A 17,276-nucleotide genomic window follows, 5' to 3' on the forward strand; every position below is an offset into this window, starting at 1 on the left:
GAGCATGTTAATTAATTTCTTAATTGATGACCTTCAACCTTTTAAAATTAATTAGGGAATTCTTAATTTATTTCTTGATCGAATTCTTAACTAATTCCTTATTTAATGTATAAATAATGCATAAATGTGTTATGAATTTTTAAGTATTTGTACTCCCTCTGTTTCAAAGAAGATGACTCATTTTTTAGACAGCACGAGATTTTATACAAATTTATTTTGTGTGTTAAGTGAATAGAATAAAGTAAGTGAGATAGAATAAAGTAGAGATAAAGACGTTTCTATTTTTAGTAATGAGTTATCTTAGTTAGAAAAAAATGAAAGTAAGTCATCTTAAGTGCGACAGAGAAAGTACTTTTTATTGTTTTAATAAGGTGGTTTTGTGTTATATGGTGTTATATATAGTCTCATTTTTCCATTTTAAAAGGAAAACCATGAATAGTGTGAGTTAATTGACCTGAGAAGAAGCCTGGGCAGAGGCAGGAGTTGTTGTCTGAGATGGAAATGGAGGAAAATGAGGATGTGGGTGAAAAAGGCCTCACTTTGTATTTGCTCTTATTGAGGATCTGGGCCGGGCAATTTGTGACAACAATGAGCCCATTCCAAAAAAAGGCCCATTTAAAACTTCGGTATGCACGCACGCACGCAACTTCTAATGAGTGAATCGGAGAGCACGTGACATCGCAACGGTCATCGATTTTTCCTCATCACATAAAATGAAGTGAAACTCTGTGATTCCGTCCATCCCTCTCTCTAGCTTCAATAAAAACCCTAGCTTCACTGTTTCAGTGGAGCTCGACAAATTAATTACCTTATTCTTTCTTCTCTTTATGTACTCTATATCGCGATTCACCTCTCAGAACTTCACAATTTCGCGAATTAACTGAATTATTGGTTTCTAGAGCATCTTGTTTCAGTTGTTTTTGTGGTTCATTCGGTGTGATTTTGATCTCTGAGCTATGGATACTCGCAAAAGAGGCAGAGCTGAATTTTCCAACGGCGGTTTTAAGAAATCTAAGCCAGGTATTAGCGCTTGAATCTCGAAAAAATGTTTATTTCTCTTTTCCTACCTGGATTTTTAAGATTTTTAGTATGTTAATTGCTTGGAAGAGCTGGAAATTGGTGATTTCCCGCGTGGCTGTGGAGGAAATATGTGAAGAAAGAATTTCTAGATCTGTTTAATGTGAATGATTATGATTATTCAGTCGAGAAAATCAGTGAGATCTACCGGTTAAATTATTTAAAATTTTTACACATTTAATATGGATGATTTTAAAGCAAATTGATACTATTATGGATTGTATTTATTATCTCATGTAGTTTTAGATACAGCTCAAGTGACATACCAACACATCAAATGCATAATGCTAGAAAACTGAGAAAAAGTAATTAATGTCTTGCAACAGAAATGGACTCCTTATCAAGTGGTATAGGAAGCAAATTGAAGCCATGCACGAAATTTTTCAGGTTCAAATCTCAACTCACTAAATGAATATCTGAAATTCTAATACTCCTATCCAACAACAGGCTGTAATGTGATGCCGAGGGTATTTCATGTAATATTGGAAATCTTCGTAACAATGAAGATGTTTAATAATCAATTTCTTTCTTGATACAGATTTTACCATTTCACAGTAATGATATCATTATCCAGATTTGATGTGGATGGACGCTTGATAACAGTGTTTTTGCATCCATTAACTCTTTGATGGACTGTTGCTTCTTTTTTTTCTTATATTTTGTTGCTATTTTATGCATCACCCAATTTGATTTCTGCCTATCTTAATTCGACACATCTAGCAAATTGGAAATTGGGGAAGTGCATTGATTCATCGGCTTAGTTGAGTTACTATTTCTTTAAGTATGTTGTAGGCATTTCAATCTCCACTTATTTGGTTTTTGTTGGAGATTCTCATTCAACCTGATTTATGTTTGAGGCTGTGTTGTTATTTTATTGATTGAAATGTTTAGTTGTTGGAAGCTATAATCTTTGGCTTTAGGGTTTCTTGTTTGTGTGGCAACAATAAATGGAAACATTCGATCTGTAGAAATTAGAATCTAGAGTTTTGTGGTACCTGTGTTCTGAATATCTGGGGAACTTACTACTTGCTTGATTGTTGATCTCTTTTGATCATGTCTTGTGCTTTAAACCTACATATAGTAATATACCATCATGGTGCTCCTACTATCTCTCTTTGTCTCTCAATGCATCGACAAGAATATTTTCCAACGACATAATATGGAAAATTTATATAGTCTCTAGTGACCTATCCTGAAAATTTATATAGTCTCGAAGGGAAATAAGGATGAGAAGCACTTGCAAAGAAATAAAACTCAAGCAGGGCTTTCAAGACTTTTTTTTATGAAATGCTTATAACTAGCTAATTTTACCTTTCAAGTCCCTTTCCAATGATTCTCTCTGCATTATGTGTTATTCTGTAATTTCATCCATATGAGATAAATTTTGGCATTCGATTTGGTAATCTGCTTGATAAGCACAAATGCACAATTATGTTAGTGGTACAGTTGATGGGAGTTTTTCTATCTAGTGACTTAGGTAGATGCTAATTAAGGTCCAATCTCTGTATTTCTTTTGTTTGTAGCGTCGCCGGTTGTCCCTTTGGTGAGAACTGCCACTTTCTCCACCATGTTCCTGGTGGCTACAATGCTGTTGCCCAGATGATGAACCTGGCTCCTGCTCCCACCCCACGACCAGTAGGCGGCCCCCCACTGCCTGCCCACCAGAACGGTTATGGCTCTCCGGCTGCTGTCAAAACCAAAATATGCAACAAATACAAGACTGCAGAGGGTTGCAAATTCGGCGACAAATGCAACTTCGCCCATGGGGAATGGGAGCTCGGTAAACCAATTGTGCCATCCCACTCCCACGACAATCCCCACCTTGCCGCTGGACCTATGCCCGGCAGGTTCAGCGCCCGGCCGGAGTTGCACGCTCCTGGACCCACAGCTAATTTTGGTTTAACGGCTACAACCAAAATTAGTGTAGATGCTTCCCTAGCTGGTGCTGTAATCGGGAAAGGAGGAGTGAACTCGAAGCAGATATGCAGGCAAACGGGGACCAAACTATCTATTAGAGACCACGAAGCGAATCCCAATCTCAAAAACATCGAGCTAGAGGGCACATTCGAGCAAATCCAGCAAGCGAGTGTGATGGTGAGGGAGCTTATCCTCAGCATTGGTTCTGGAGGAGCAGGTGAGCTGGGGAGAGGCGCGGTGGCTGCCTCCACTGGCAGGGGCGGAAACTTCAAGACGAAGCTCTGCGAGAACTTCGGGAAAGGGTCGTGCACCTTCGGAGATAGGTGCCATTTCGCACATGGCGAAGCAGAGCTAAGGAAAACAGGATAAGATCCCATCATTTTGTCATTTGAGGTTTGTGTTTTTCTTTATTTTAGAGTAATAGAACTAATGAATTGAATCTTGTAGCAGCTACGTAGGTGATTTAAGACAAGAGTGTAGCATAAGTCGCAGGTTTTATTTTACTATAAATTAAGCTTAATTATATATCTTATGCTCAATTTCCTATCCCACTTGCATTTGTGTGTAAGTTGTAGTAACATTATATTTATAAGCTCAGTTTATGATTTTCTGTTCACAACAATATATATATTTATAATAATCCGTATTCTCCTCTATATTATTTTATCTCTTACTTTACATTCTCTTCAATTTAATAATTTATTATTATTATTTTTTAAAACACGTGCATTTACATTCTCTTCAATTTAATAATTTATTATTATTATTTTTCAAAACACGTGCGGAAAAGAAAGGAGTTTTTTTTTTATCTTTATTTTGTATATTTGCTAGTCGGAGGTGCAGCAATGTAACTACGATTGCACATTGATTTAATTATATTGTGAATCAAATTATATTCAGCAAGATTTTTCGAAAAAGAATATCAAGTAATTATACATTCCAATATATGCAGCATTTATAATGCATGAAAATTAATCATTTTTCATACATACAACATGTATAACCATTTACTCCGTCGAATTTGAGAAAATAATAATAATAATAATAATAATAATAATAATAATAATAAATGTATAACCATTTCATTCATATTTAAAAAGTGGATCAAATTTTCATACATAGGAAGCCTTCTTGAGAACTTTATAACTTTCACTAAAAAGAGTCATAAACTGCACATTCCAGCAATCCAAACAAGTACTACAAAACCACAACCACAGTCCAACCGAAAACGAGTCGATTCTCATCTATCTCAGCCATAGCAAGTTCACATTCAAACAAAGAGAAATTAGAAACCAAAGACCAAGTTCCAAGTATAGGTTAAGAATGAGATCAATAGAGCGTTCCACACCAATTGCCTCACTACGATCACCTCCGGACTGGTGGTGCAGAACCTCTACCTGGAGGTGCTCCACGACCAGCAGCCTGAGCCTGCCAATGGGAATTTCAAGAATCAGAGGGAACCAAATCCGAGACTATTTACAATGACAACTTCAGTTTACAACTCAACAGTTGAAGACCATGACACCCTCATCATTGCAAAAAGGCATTAATGGTATGGGTAAATTAAACAGTATCGAAACAACATTCCATTTACAAGCATAAAGAAAGTGCATACCCTAGCTCGCATTGCAACAGCTCGTCCACGTCCTACTCCAAGTGACGAACCCTTGCCCTTTATTATTGGAAAGCAACAGAGGATCAGCAACATCAAGAATACAAAAGCCAGCGCAAAGAAAAAATATATAGTACCTTGATTCTAGATTCCAACCGCTTGAACATGGGAGCGTTCTTAAGCATATCTGGGATGACCATGAACCTGTAACAATCCACAACTAGTCACCTTTAAACTTATTTGGTACAAATACATACAGGATCCACAATAGAATATGGATCCACACCTGACTTTGCTGCCTCTAATGAAAACATGCTCGAGTTGCGAGACCTTTCCATCCTACAATAGGTTGAACAACAGCAATATCAGATAAGTGAAAAGAATTTAGTCACTGCAACAGCAAATATAAAAGCATCTACACACTAAGGAGATAATCACAAAAACCACCCTAGAGGTGATGAATGATCTAGATTTTGTAGTGCATTTTTTAAGATATCTAAGGTTATGAAAACTGCTCGATTATTTGTAACCAGGCCGAAATTCGATGGCATCTATGATCATACTAGTATTTGGGTATTTTTGATATCCTAACATCAATCACTTGAAATATATTCAGCATGATCCATTTCTGAAGATATATTGAAAGGATTATGAACTACATCTTCATGTAGAAATTAGAATCATTCAACCACTCCTTACTCTAACAATCACATAAATCGAATTATAAATAAGCAACTACGACTTTTTCTGAAGGATAAAAAGGTCTAACCTAATTACAGAATTGCCACTACCAGTTCACTCCTAGGGTTTATAATCTAACTAGGGTTTAACAAGCACCTCGCAACCGCAAGTATCAAATACACAGAATTACATCAAATAGAGAGAATTAAATTGACATAATTGAGAAATAGAGAAAAGGCAGTAGGAGAAATTAGAGACCTTGGCAGTGTAAGTGATGTTTTCAAGTTGGCAATTCCAGTTGTCCTCGCACTCGATCATACTTCCGCGGTAGAGCTCGCCGCTCTTGAGCTCCACCGTGACCACATGCCCAGACGCCTCGTGCAGCAGCTTCACCGGAATCCCTAAGCTCCGACTCATTTCTCTTCTTCTACTTTTCTAGGTATATATCTATAAAAATTACTAACAAAATGCAGCTAAAACCATATGAAATCGAGACTGGTAGTGGTAGGCTTTTCTATTGAGCGGAACGATGACTGAGAAGCCCAGATCTAATCTACCCGTGCGCTTATATTGGTCTGTTGAGAGAAGGGCAGACTTGTAAATTACTGTCTTTTTTGTCTTATTAAATTAATATTTTATATAATAAGGGAATTAGAACACTTAATAATATAATGCTTAATCAACTCTAATAATTTAATTAAATATCATAATTCTTACTTAAATAAAAAGTGCAAATAGTTTAAAACGAGTCAAAAAAGAAAAGTATGAATAACATTAGACCGAGGTAGTAACAAATTATTCTTTGTAGCAATAGGCGGCCCAACCACCGCCGTGCTGTTCGGCTGTTGGATGGGTGTCGATTGCATGAGGCTAGCCGAAAAGAGGAGAGAGAAAAGCCCGAGAGCTCGGGCTTGGGAGAGAGCGACTAGCCTATTGCGCGCCCGACCACCCAGTTGAACCGATTTTTCGTTTTTTATAATTTTTATTTCTATTCTATATATACAACTCACTGCACTTCATTTTTTTAATATTTGATAAGAGCAATAGCAATAGGTGGCCCTGCCACCGCCGTGCAATTCAGCGGTTGGTTGGGCGCCTATTGCGTACGCCTAGCCGAGAAGAGGAGAGGGAAAAGCCGGATAGCTCGGGCTCGGGTGACCGGTGCTGGTCGGTGGATGGGCGCCTATTGCGCGCCAAGAACCGCCGAGCCAAAAATTTTATTTTATTTTATATTATTATTTCTTCTATATATACGGCTCGTTGCACTTCATTTTATTGAAATATGTTCGAACTTTTTCCATTTTTTTCAATTTTTAATTTCGTGTTTGTAAAAAATTTGATAAATGAGAGGGCTAGGCTGGATTGTGGGAACGTTGTGGCATTGTTTGGGGTGTGATTATGTGACATGAGGCATTTAGGTTGGGTTGTTCCTATTGCGATTGCTCTAAACACCAATTAATTTCGTATTTGTTATTAATTTGATAAAAGGAATTAAATGTGAGAGCTAGGCTGGGCTGTGGGAAGGCTAGAGCCAATGGCGGATCCAGGAACAAATTATCGTGGGGTCGAACAAGATAGTAAATATTTATTTAAAATAATTGTTTAAATTAATTATTTTTATAAATATATTTTTTAATATAAATAATTCATGCGAGTATCGATATTCTTAAAACAACATACTCCACTTTCTTCGTCCCGTTATAAGCGAGACTCTTCTTTTGGATACATAATTTAAGAAAAAGACGTTTATGGAGCTAACTGAAGAAAGAATAAAATATGATCTTAGATAAAACAAAGATGCAAATAAATAATAAAGTAAGAGAGAACAATTATGTTATATTACGTATTTTGACAAAAAAATGACATACACATAGCATAATTTTTCTGTAACATACCAAATTTTTAAAGATTTAAAAAATTGAATATGAATAATAAGGTTGAAAATTTAAATTATAAAACTAAGAGTAGAAGAAATTAAGAAATATTTACTTTATATAAGTAGGTGGTTAATCTAGATAAATTGATTTGATATACTGTAAAAAAAATATTACTACTACTATTTAACATTAATTGATAAGATGAGAAAATATTTTTAATGGACTTCTAAGAATTAATTCAAATAAAGAAAATATTTCAAAGCCCATTTTACAATTAGATAACATATTTAAGATATTTAATCTTTTAAACTTAGTTAAATTTATTGATGCCGGTTTATTCTATTTCACGAGTGAATATAGGGATGAGAAAACAATGATGACATCTCCAATACCATTCCTCTTTCTCTTCGAAAACAAAAACCGCAGAAGGACTCTTCCCCTACAACTCCTTCGTTCTCGACAACAGTCTACCCATCCGGCTGCCTCACTTCCTTCCTTTCTCTCTGATCAGTCTTCTCATCATCACACACAACGTGAGGACGTGAGGTGGGGGCGGAGACGTGAACGCCGTAGGGTCGGGGGCCGAAGAAAGTAGCTTTCCGGTGCACTCCGTGGCAGGTGGTGGGGTCGGCCGACCCTGCCCGACCCCACCTGGATCCACCAGTGGCTAGAGCATTTGCTAGGCTTTGGGAAGGGCATGATGATGTGACATGAGGAATTTTAGGCTGGACTGTGGCTGAGTTGTTTCTATTGCTAATGCTCTTATTCTCTACTGTAGTAGATGTATTACCGTATTAGCAAAGTTCGAATTTTACTTTCTTTTTTAGTTTTATTAAAAGTGCCGATTTGTCTTTTTTTATTTATTTATATGATAGAAGATGGAGTAAGATGTTTTAGGCGATCCTTATCGAATTGTGTGATAATAGAACCTTTGTTTTATACACTAAAGATCTTTGTTGGTATGATTAAAAGGAATGAAGGTATTAATAAAATAACATTTTTTTTGCATTTTTTTTGCATTTCCATTTTATTTTCCCTTTCATTCCATCATGCCAAACAAATGAACCGAATATTATAGAAGTAAGATTCACATTCTATTCCATTATTATATTTAACCATGACAAGAAAGATCTTAAATGTTTATTCTATTTTTATGGATATAATAAAAATCATACTCCCTTTATCCTCTATTTATTGTTCACTTTTGTCATTTTCGCATGTCCCTTCTTTATTGTCTCACTCATATTAAAAATTAAATATAAAAATAGGAATTGTATCCCGCTAACCTTTTCAATTCACTTTCTTTATATGTCTTAAAACTCATGTCGGAAAGAACGTGAACAATAAATGGATGACGAAATGAAATAAATACATATCAATAATAACATATTTACCGATTATTTATTACACTAATTTTCATTCATATTATTCTGTGAGATACTTTAAAATTATCAGTGTTACTAAGGGCATAAATAACGCTGCAGGTCGGACCGCACTTGGGTCCCGGCCCGCGTCACCGCGCGATGGAGGAGAGAGATTTGCGGCCTGGGCCGCGCCCAGGGTCCGTCCTGGCGTTATATGTGCCCGGGGCCCCAATTTCTGAAGAAGGGGAAGAGAGAGGGGGAGAGGAAGAGGGAGAGGGGCGAGAGGAAGAGGGAGAGGGGCGATGGAGCCCCAATTTCTGAATTTTTTTTTTGCATTTGGTAGAGGAAGAAGAGGGAGGGGGAGAGGAAGAAGAGGGAGAGGGAGAGGGGCGACGGTTTTTACCACTTTGACTTTCTAATTTTTAATTTTTTTAATGTTCTAAATTTTAATTTTTTTAGTTTATAATTTATTAATTTTTTAATTTAAAATGAATTTCTCGTGCTATAATTGTTCAACATTTTCAATTTTTACAAGTAAAATAGGTTGAAGTTGTGAATAGTGCAATTTAATAGTTGTGGTCTGGTATGGGGCCTGCAGGGTTAGAGGAGTTGTGGCCTGAGACTCAAATTTAGGGGAATGATGACGTGGAGGGGACTTGGAACATGAATCCGGGCCAGGGTTGTGGATGGCCTAAGAGTGATATACTGAAATACATCCATTCAATTTGGTTAGTACTTAGTACATGGTCTATTTGTGAGACTCTAGTGATAGCAGGCTCATAAATTGGGGCCTGGTTGCGATTTTTCATACGTACAATTCGCCCCCATGTGTTATTGGGAAAAGAGGCGAGGTGCAGTCGCTCGGTGCACCGAGCCACGCCTAGAGGGCGGTTTGGTGCGCCAGACCTAGCAGGTACATGGACCATAGGAATTAAAAATATATATTTATCAAAATTGATTTTCTAAAAAAATTTAGTACTATAATCAGTTTCATATAGATATATGTAGATACTCTCCCACTCCTGAAAAGTATGAATATTTGATTTGGCGTGTATTTTAACGTATAATTAGTAAAGTAAGAGAAATAGATAAAGAGTAGTATAAATATTTTTAGTGGAGAGTGAACTCCACATCATTAATAGTGTAATATAATGGTATAAATTATAAATAAAATGATGTTCAAGGTTAATATGTTATTTTACTATTTCAAAATTAGAAAATTCATACTTCTCAGGAATAGACTAACAAGAAAATAGTTCATACTTTTCATAGATGAATGGAATATATTTTAATGTTTAAGCATTCATAATATATATTAAATCAAAGGAGTATCCATACATAAAAGGGAACTTGATTTCTTGAATAAGCAACTCGATGATATACATTACATTAAAGAGGGTAAATATTAAATACACAGCCTAATTTTCCATCATAAATACTAGTACTAGTATTTTTAGAGCAATCCATCAAATAAATACCTTTGCTAGATTGTTACACAAATCCAACCTCATATTCATTTATTCAGTCATCAGCATAATTTGTTTCCAAATACTCCCTCCGTCACACAATAGAGTCACTTTTATTGTGGACACGAGTTTAAGAAATATAAAGAACAATAGGTTAGAAAAGTTAGTGGAATATATGATCCACTTTTTTATATTGATTTTATAATAAAATATGATTGAAGTGAGTTAGTGGAATGTGAGAGCTACTTATCATTTATGATAAAAATGAAGTGTGACTCTTATTGTGAGACGGAGGGAGTATATAACAAATCAGGAATCAAAACTCCCCTATCGTCAATAAACCTCCATTCCAAAATCTGAATTCCAGTCACATTTTACAGAGCAAGAGAGAAATAGACAAAACAAGACAAAAAAAACCCTCTCTGCTTTCACTATAAAATTTGCCCCAATATCCCATCACAGTTGAATTTAACAACAATGAATTTTCAAGCCAAGTTGTTCTCCCAAATCATGACAAGATCAGTTAATTGTATTTGTACATCCATATAAGAAATTCAAGAACATGCATATGTCAACTGTTAGAAAATTACATTGTATAAATGGACGAGATAACTCAGCTGGATCAGGAAGGATAGTGATAGTGAGGCCCATGAGATGCGCACGCTTTCACCTACTGCTGTTTTGGTTGTCTACTAGACGCTTCTCTACCTCCTGTCGGAGTGATTCTAGCAGGGGTTGACTTTTCAGCTTTCGAGAACTGAATCAAGACCTGCATGAGGATTGTCACGATAGCTAAACAAATCGCTGAAAAGGTGATGCCTTTCCACGACGAGAAGATTGAGGACCGCTGGAAAACTTTCCATGCTCCCAAAATGAGCAGTATGGCCCAAGAACAGACCACCTGTCATTGCAAGAGACGAGAACAGGTTACAGCTGCTAGATAGAGGGTTAAGAGTGTGGAATAGAAGGAGATACTATCAAGTACTAATTACCAAAAGGGACTTCACCGGACGCCCAATGTCTTGCCGTCTTTCACCAAAGGAGCCCTCAGCTATGTGCTTGTCCAATAACTTATCCTGTTACGAGGATCAGAATATGACATTGATCAATTTTCTGATTAAGGTAAGAAAATGGAAAATATCAAATAGCAATTTAGTAGAAGTGAAACACCTTGGCTACAAAGGCATCTTTACACCATTGAGCAACTGCTTCATCTGTTTCTGGCAAATCCTTCATCAAGTGTCGCTTGAGGTGCACATGAACCTTAATAATACCGTAATAACATAAATATTTGAAAAGCACAAAAATCGGGTTCAATTAATATCCACAGAAGTAGTAGCAAGCTCTGTATTCGGTAATTACTAGAAACACCATTTTTCACACTGGACCAGTAGTTGCATAAATAGGGTCAAAACCACATAATATTTCCAACCACAAATCAACAAGTTCTAAGCAATAAGATTTACAGGCTTACCACCGAAGATTGTCCTTTAAAAAGTCTGAGCATGGTTGGTTGAGGAGATGCTTTGGGAATAGCAACCGTCACGTCATATATAGCAGGAACAAATGAACGCATATGACTTACTGCTGTTACAAAACCCTGAAAGACGGCCAAAATGAAACAATGCTGAACATATGGGACTTTGAGGAACAAAGACAAAAACAGCAATGAAGTCAGAAAATCTCAATATTCCACAGCCTCTAGACTAAAAAGGCAGTATCCACTGCTTAGTTATATAGGAGTAGTACTTAAAGTGAAGTAACACACAGAAAGAAGGGGTACTAAATTTCAGAAAGAAGCCAGAAATTAATACAAAATTCAATGTTCCATAAAGTATGGATTATCTTAACTGATGCGGTCACATAAATTTATTAGGGTATAACTTATAAGTGTATGGTTTCGTCTAAATACTATCTGTTTCCCCAATATTCCAAACATACTTGGAAACAAGAGCTATCCATAATACATCAATCTTGAAAGGCAATGCTGAAATGAGAAAGTGTGCCACATTAAATTTACAAAAATGACCAAACTGGCCTAGATATTTAATGAGACACATTTTGACAAACCATGAGAACTTCTAGAAAATGTGAAGCCTCCATTTGAGGAAATATGTTAAGTAACTAGAATCTCTGGAAATAACTTGGCTACAATGAATGCCAATTAGTTAAGAACTTAAAAGACGATCACAATAAAATTAGAAGAATTAAAGTTTCTAAGTTCTAAAATGTGAAATAAGTATGCTGGTTAGTATTAGGCTTAAGCATTGCAAAATGGAAATATAATGCATATTAAAAGAGGGTTGAGTTGTAACCTTAGTTCGAGGAATCAATACATTTTTTGGAACTGGCAGCCCAGTTGAGATTGCGTACTCTTGAGCAGCTAAAAGTTTTGCCTGCGTGAAGCGAGTCCCCTCAACAAAGAGTGCCAGCCAAAATGGCAGAGGAAAATCCCTTAGCCGTTGAAGTCCTGACTGCAGTAAATTTTAACCACTATCAATTAGGCAATCAAGTAAGGTAGAAACAGAAGAGAAAGAAACAATACACACAGAAGAAAAAAGTAAAATGGAATATGAATGATTGAAAACTCATTGCCAAATATTCAACCACTCAACAGTACCTTTAAGGTGCTTTCATCCTTTGCCCAGTTTCTTTCAAGAAAGAGATATTCAGAGAACCACATAGACCATCCTATGACCTGCTCGGAAAAAAATTACATTGTATATTTGAGCATGCGTTGTTGCACGCTCCAAAGAAAAGGTTGAACAGAAAGGATACAAGGAGCAAAATAGAAAAACAAGAACTTCTTAATTGACACGGCAGGGAAGATGGTTTTAGTCATATTTGACTGGCCACACTTGTTATGTGTACTTCAACTATTACAGTACTACGAAAGAGAACATAATTTATTACTAGTATATAATATCGGTGCAAATTCCGGCTATTCTTGGTGTAGTTCTTGGCCCCGAGTAATAAACTCCAGATATAGTGCCCATACGACCTTCATCTCATATATTTTAGTTTTATTTATTTAAAGAAAGATTCCTATTTACTTGCTGTCAGTCGTACTATAAAATGTCTTTAGCCTTTTGCATGTAGAATCATTTCATCAATGAATAAATGCATCAAAACAGTCTGTCTTATGACTCATATACAGCGTTATTAAAAGCGCGCCCTGGGGCTGCTCGAAGCTCTGCTGTAATCGCCCCAACACCACTGAGGGGCGAGCGACATTCATGGGGGGCCGGGGCGGCTGGGGCGAGAGAGGGGTGACGATGGGGCAATTTAAAATGAGAAGGGAAGAAGATGAACAAACTCCTTTATATTTGAATATAGACAACTTCTTAGGTAGTTTAAATGTAAGATGCAGGTTGCAGGTCTCTATAATAATTACACCCATACACATTCTCTTTCTCCGTCATAGGCACGCTTTTTTAATTAATAATTCCATTTTTTTCCTCTCTCTCTCTAAGAGGGTCTCATTTACTAACTAAGTACAAACGCACGCTCTCTCTCTCATAGACACTTTTCCATACTCTGCAGACACTTTTACATGCACTTAGATAGAAAAATACATTACCCATAATATTCATTATATTAGGAGCATCCACCTATGTATCTAAAGTACGCCGATTAAAAAAATACAGTAGTACATATTCAAAAAATGTTGTGGTGGATCAATACAAAATAATAGTGCAGTGTGTTATGCAAATTTTGAGTTATTAATGCACCCCGATTCGTGGTGGCGGTGGGGCGCACGCCCAGTCCCCCCGGGTGCACCACGCACCCCTAACAACACTTTCCATATACTGATCAGAAGACACAAAACAGTATTGAAAACCAACTTCAAGTGAAAGCTATGGGATTAATGTCATAAGAAGGTTATCATTAGGCACTTACAGGAAGGAGCTTTGACGATTTCTTCATAACAGCCAGAGTGCTACCAAGGCAACCTGAACGCTATCAAAAGATATACAAATTTCGGTAACTAATAGCGGCGTAATAAAGATGACACCAAAGAACCAGATGTGATCAAGCATATGTCAAAACTCTCAACCTAGCACTTTCTATGTTCAGCAATTACATATGACACAGGAATGTTTCTTGAGGGCACCGATATTCCAATAATAAAAAATGAGTGTCTCAGAATCTATATATCTGATTCATGGCGCATGCACCAGAATAGGTACAAGTGTAAAAGCATCTCTTGTATGCATTATTATCTCCAACTAGGTGAAATCCTTGTTGCCACTCAATTTGAAATAGCTTGAAATTTGAGCCAAATGCCAACTTCTAACAATGTACTGCTAAATTAATCTATGATTATACTTTTAATTGCTGATAATACAAAATGTATTCATTATATATGTGGATATGATGCATCAATTTCAAATAAGCGGGTCCATTTCTCTGCATTACATAATCATGATATTCATTGTTCAATGCACATGGGGAAAATAGACATAGTTCTCATACTAAATTGGCAGATGCATATAATCATTGTTTAGAAGGCAGATGGCAAACCTGAGCCAAAACCCATCCAACAAGCCAATCAATGTCACTCCTGTGGTTACACATGACGAGTGCATGTTCTTTACCTGGAAATTACCAATATAACATGACATGAGTGACTCAAGGAATATCGTGGTAAGGTATCCAGATTAACTACGAAGAACTAAGTGGGCTTACCCATTAACTGGAAGGTTTCAGAATCAGTGTACAGTTCAATCTGAAACCAAATTAGCAAAGGGACGTGAGGCAGACAGGTGGTTCAAATGAAAACAAACCGCTTTAATGACCCTTCATGCATAAACACAACAGCATGCTAAAAGAAAATATTTTGGGCGTTGAGATTTGGGTGGTATAGTGTAGGCTGAATCTGTAAGGCAAGAAAAATTTCCCATGTATAGGATTAAAACTGGTTACAATCATCACTAGCATAATTTTTACCTAAGAATCTCAAGAACATCATAACATGCTCAATGAGATTACATCTAACAAGTTAGACTCTAGAGAGCTCAATCTGTTGTTAGAGTATTGTTGGCTCAAAAGACTATCTTCCATCGCACTGCAACTACAAATTGTACTGAAGATTAACATCAAACTAGCAAGTAAACGCAGTAACACGACAACTCAATAAGTTACATCAACTGATATGCACTTCCACTGCAGATAGCAACCTATGCTGGAGCTAATAAGCTAAATTGAGTATTACTGGTGGGTTATATAACCATTTCTACAGAGGATTTTCACCTTGAGACCAGCCCACCAATCGATCAGCCACACAAGCTCGAGCCATAATAGCTCTGCAACCTGCCGGTTTATCCTCCGGTAAGTGCTCTTCGAAATAGGCCTTATTAGCACATAGCACACTGCCTGGAAAAACAGACACGGAAAGTAATTAAAAGGGGAAACACATATACACACACTCACACACTAAGGGAAATTTACTCAGGTTAGACCACAGTCAGCTAAAGGTTAATTTATAAAACAAAAAACAAATTGATTAAAGCAAGCAAAACTGCACAATCGTTGATTTGGATATCGCTGGCTCAAAACTGCACAAATAAAACCAGCTGAAAACTGCACAAAACTCAATTTCGATTTGGCTCTCATTGGCTGAAAAGTGTTGTAAAGTACAAAATCCCAAACAAGCAACCCTCAATGAATCATATTCATACAAAGCTGAAACTGTGAGGCACCTGGATTAGGTTAACGGCGAGTCCAGAACAGAAGAATAGAACGCCCAACGGCAAAACAACAATAGCAGCTGGGATAGCCATAAACGAGAATCAGAAGCCTCTCTCTCCGATTAGGGAGCGAAGGAAGAGGGCACAACTACCGCAATAAATATAGGGCATAAAATTGGGGGAACGAAAAGATAGATTAGAAGCAGGATTTCATTTCATCACAAAACTGTGTAAAGTTAAATCCGTGTGTATGCTGATAAATGCCTTTTCGTTGGAGGGGTATATCTCGTACGAAAAAAATTTACTCATATCCAAATATAAATAAGTTTTTAATTAATTTGTAATATTTGTGCTATCCTTAATTTATTCATCCGTTTGTGATTCGAATTAGGCAATTAACAATGTATTTTCTCAACAAAAATTATGACGTTTGTGTTGATATATTCATGTTACTTTGTTGACAATTTTTAATATAATGTATTGATTTAGTTCGCAAGTAGCACATTAAGATGTTTAATATTTGATCACCTGTATATCAACATATTTGGGGCATTACTGTTGAGATTGTCAACGGCACGTTGTGGGGTTTGGGTGGAGCTAAGAGCACCCACAATCGTGCTCTTGCCAGCGAGCACGGTTGTGGGCCCGACCCCACTTTTTCTGCATGCTCTTCGGCAAGAGCACAACACACACAGTTGTGCTCTTCCGCAAGGACGAGCACAATTCAATTTAAAATTCAATTAAATTAAAACATTTCCATAATATTAAAATTCATTAAATAACTGAAATAACATTACAAATTACAAATAAAATAAAAAAGATATAATTAAAATCCTAAAAATTTAAAATTACATAATTAAAATCCTAAAAATTACATAATTAAATTCGTAAAATTAAAAAAAAAAAACACTACTCGTTGCCGAATTTCGCTCACATGTGTTTGATTAAGTCTTCTTGTAGCTCAATGTGGGTTCGGGTATCGCGCATTGTGAGCCTTGTTTCGAGCCTCTCCCACACCGTTTTATGCCGACCTCGGCGTGGGGGAGACCTCGCGATTGAGCTTCCGGCTTCATTCTCGTCGTAGAAGCTAGCCGCCCTCGGTCCTTCGTCGGCTATAATCATGTTGTGTAAGATAATACACGTGTACATGATGTCGTCGATATTATTCACGTACCAGAGCCAAGCCGGGGCGTTCACAATGTTGAATCGGGTTTGAAGGACCCCAAAGGCTCTTTCGGCGTCTTTCCGAGCGGACTCTTGACGCTGCGCAAAAAAAACCCGTCTCGGGTCTTGCGGGTTGCTGAGCGTCTTCACGAAAGTCGACCACCTTGGGTAGATACCATCGGCGAGATAGTAACCTATGTGGTATGTATTTCCGTTAATGGTGAAGTCGACCGCCGGTGCTACACCATTCATCACATCATTGAAGAGTGGTGAAGAATAGAGCACGTTCAAGTCGTTGTTGGATCCGGCAACGCCAAAATATGCATGCCAAATCCATAGGCGGTAGTCGGCGACTGCCTCAAGGATAAGTGTTGGGCCGCCGCCTTTGTGACCCCTTAAGTGTTGCCCCCTCCAAGCAGTCGGGCAAT

At 37.1% G+C, this 17,276-nt stretch overlaps 3 protein-coding genes across 3 annotated transcripts; 1 reads left to right on the forward strand and 2 right to left on the reverse strand.

Moving 5' to 3' along the window:
• Positions 1-685: 685 nt before the first annotated feature.
• On the forward strand, positions 686-3,519 carry LOC121767330 (zinc finger CCCH domain-containing protein 14-like). The gene is made up of 3 exons (XM_042163576.1): positions 686-1,020; positions 1,404-1,464; positions 2,601-3,519. The coding sequence occupies exons 1-3, from the start codon at positions 957-959 to the stop codon at positions 3,361-3,363; spliced, it is 888 nt and encodes a 295-aa protein (XP_042019510.1). The 5' UTR covers positions 686-956; the 3' UTR covers positions 3,364-3,519.
• A 535-nt stretch (positions 3,520-4,054) lies between these two features.
• On the reverse strand, positions 4,055-5,810 carry LOC121767122 (small nuclear ribonucleoprotein SmD3b-like). Its single transcript, XM_042163316.1, has 5 exons — positions 5,546-5,810; positions 4,893-4,945; positions 4,744-4,810; positions 4,610-4,666; positions 4,055-4,422 (listed from the first exon to the last, which is right to left on the reverse strand). Exons 1-5 carry the CDS (start codon positions 5,702-5,704, stop codon positions 4,360-4,362), a joined length of 399 nt encoding a protein of 132 aa, XP_042019250.1. The 5' UTR covers positions 5,705-5,810; the 3' UTR covers positions 4,055-4,359.
• A 4,588-nt stretch (positions 5,811-10,398) lies between these two features.
• LOC121769554 (1-acyl-sn-glycerol-3-phosphate acyltransferase 2-like) lies at positions 10,399-15,944 on the reverse strand. Its single transcript, XM_042166401.1, has 11 exons — positions 15,697-15,944; positions 15,248-15,370; positions 14,684-14,723; positions 14,519-14,592; positions 13,895-13,954; positions 12,615-12,692; positions 12,310-12,468; positions 11,469-11,594; positions 11,165-11,257; positions 10,987-11,070; positions 10,399-10,895 (listed from the first exon to the last, which is right to left on the reverse strand). Exons 1-11 carry the CDS (start codon positions 15,775-15,777, stop codon positions 10,665-10,667), a joined length of 1,149 nt encoding a protein of 382 aa, XP_042022335.1. The 5' UTR covers positions 15,778-15,944; the 3' UTR covers positions 10,399-10,664.
• Positions 15,945-17,276: the final 1,332 nt, after the last annotated feature.

The sequence above is a fragment of the Salvia splendens genome, chromosome 15, assembly GCF_004379255.2.
Source record: "Salvia splendens isolate huo1 chromosome 15, SspV2, whole genome shotgun sequence".
NCBI classification, from domain to species: domain Eukaryota; kingdom Viridiplantae; phylum Streptophyta; class Magnoliopsida; order Lamiales; family Lamiaceae; genus Salvia; species Salvia splendens.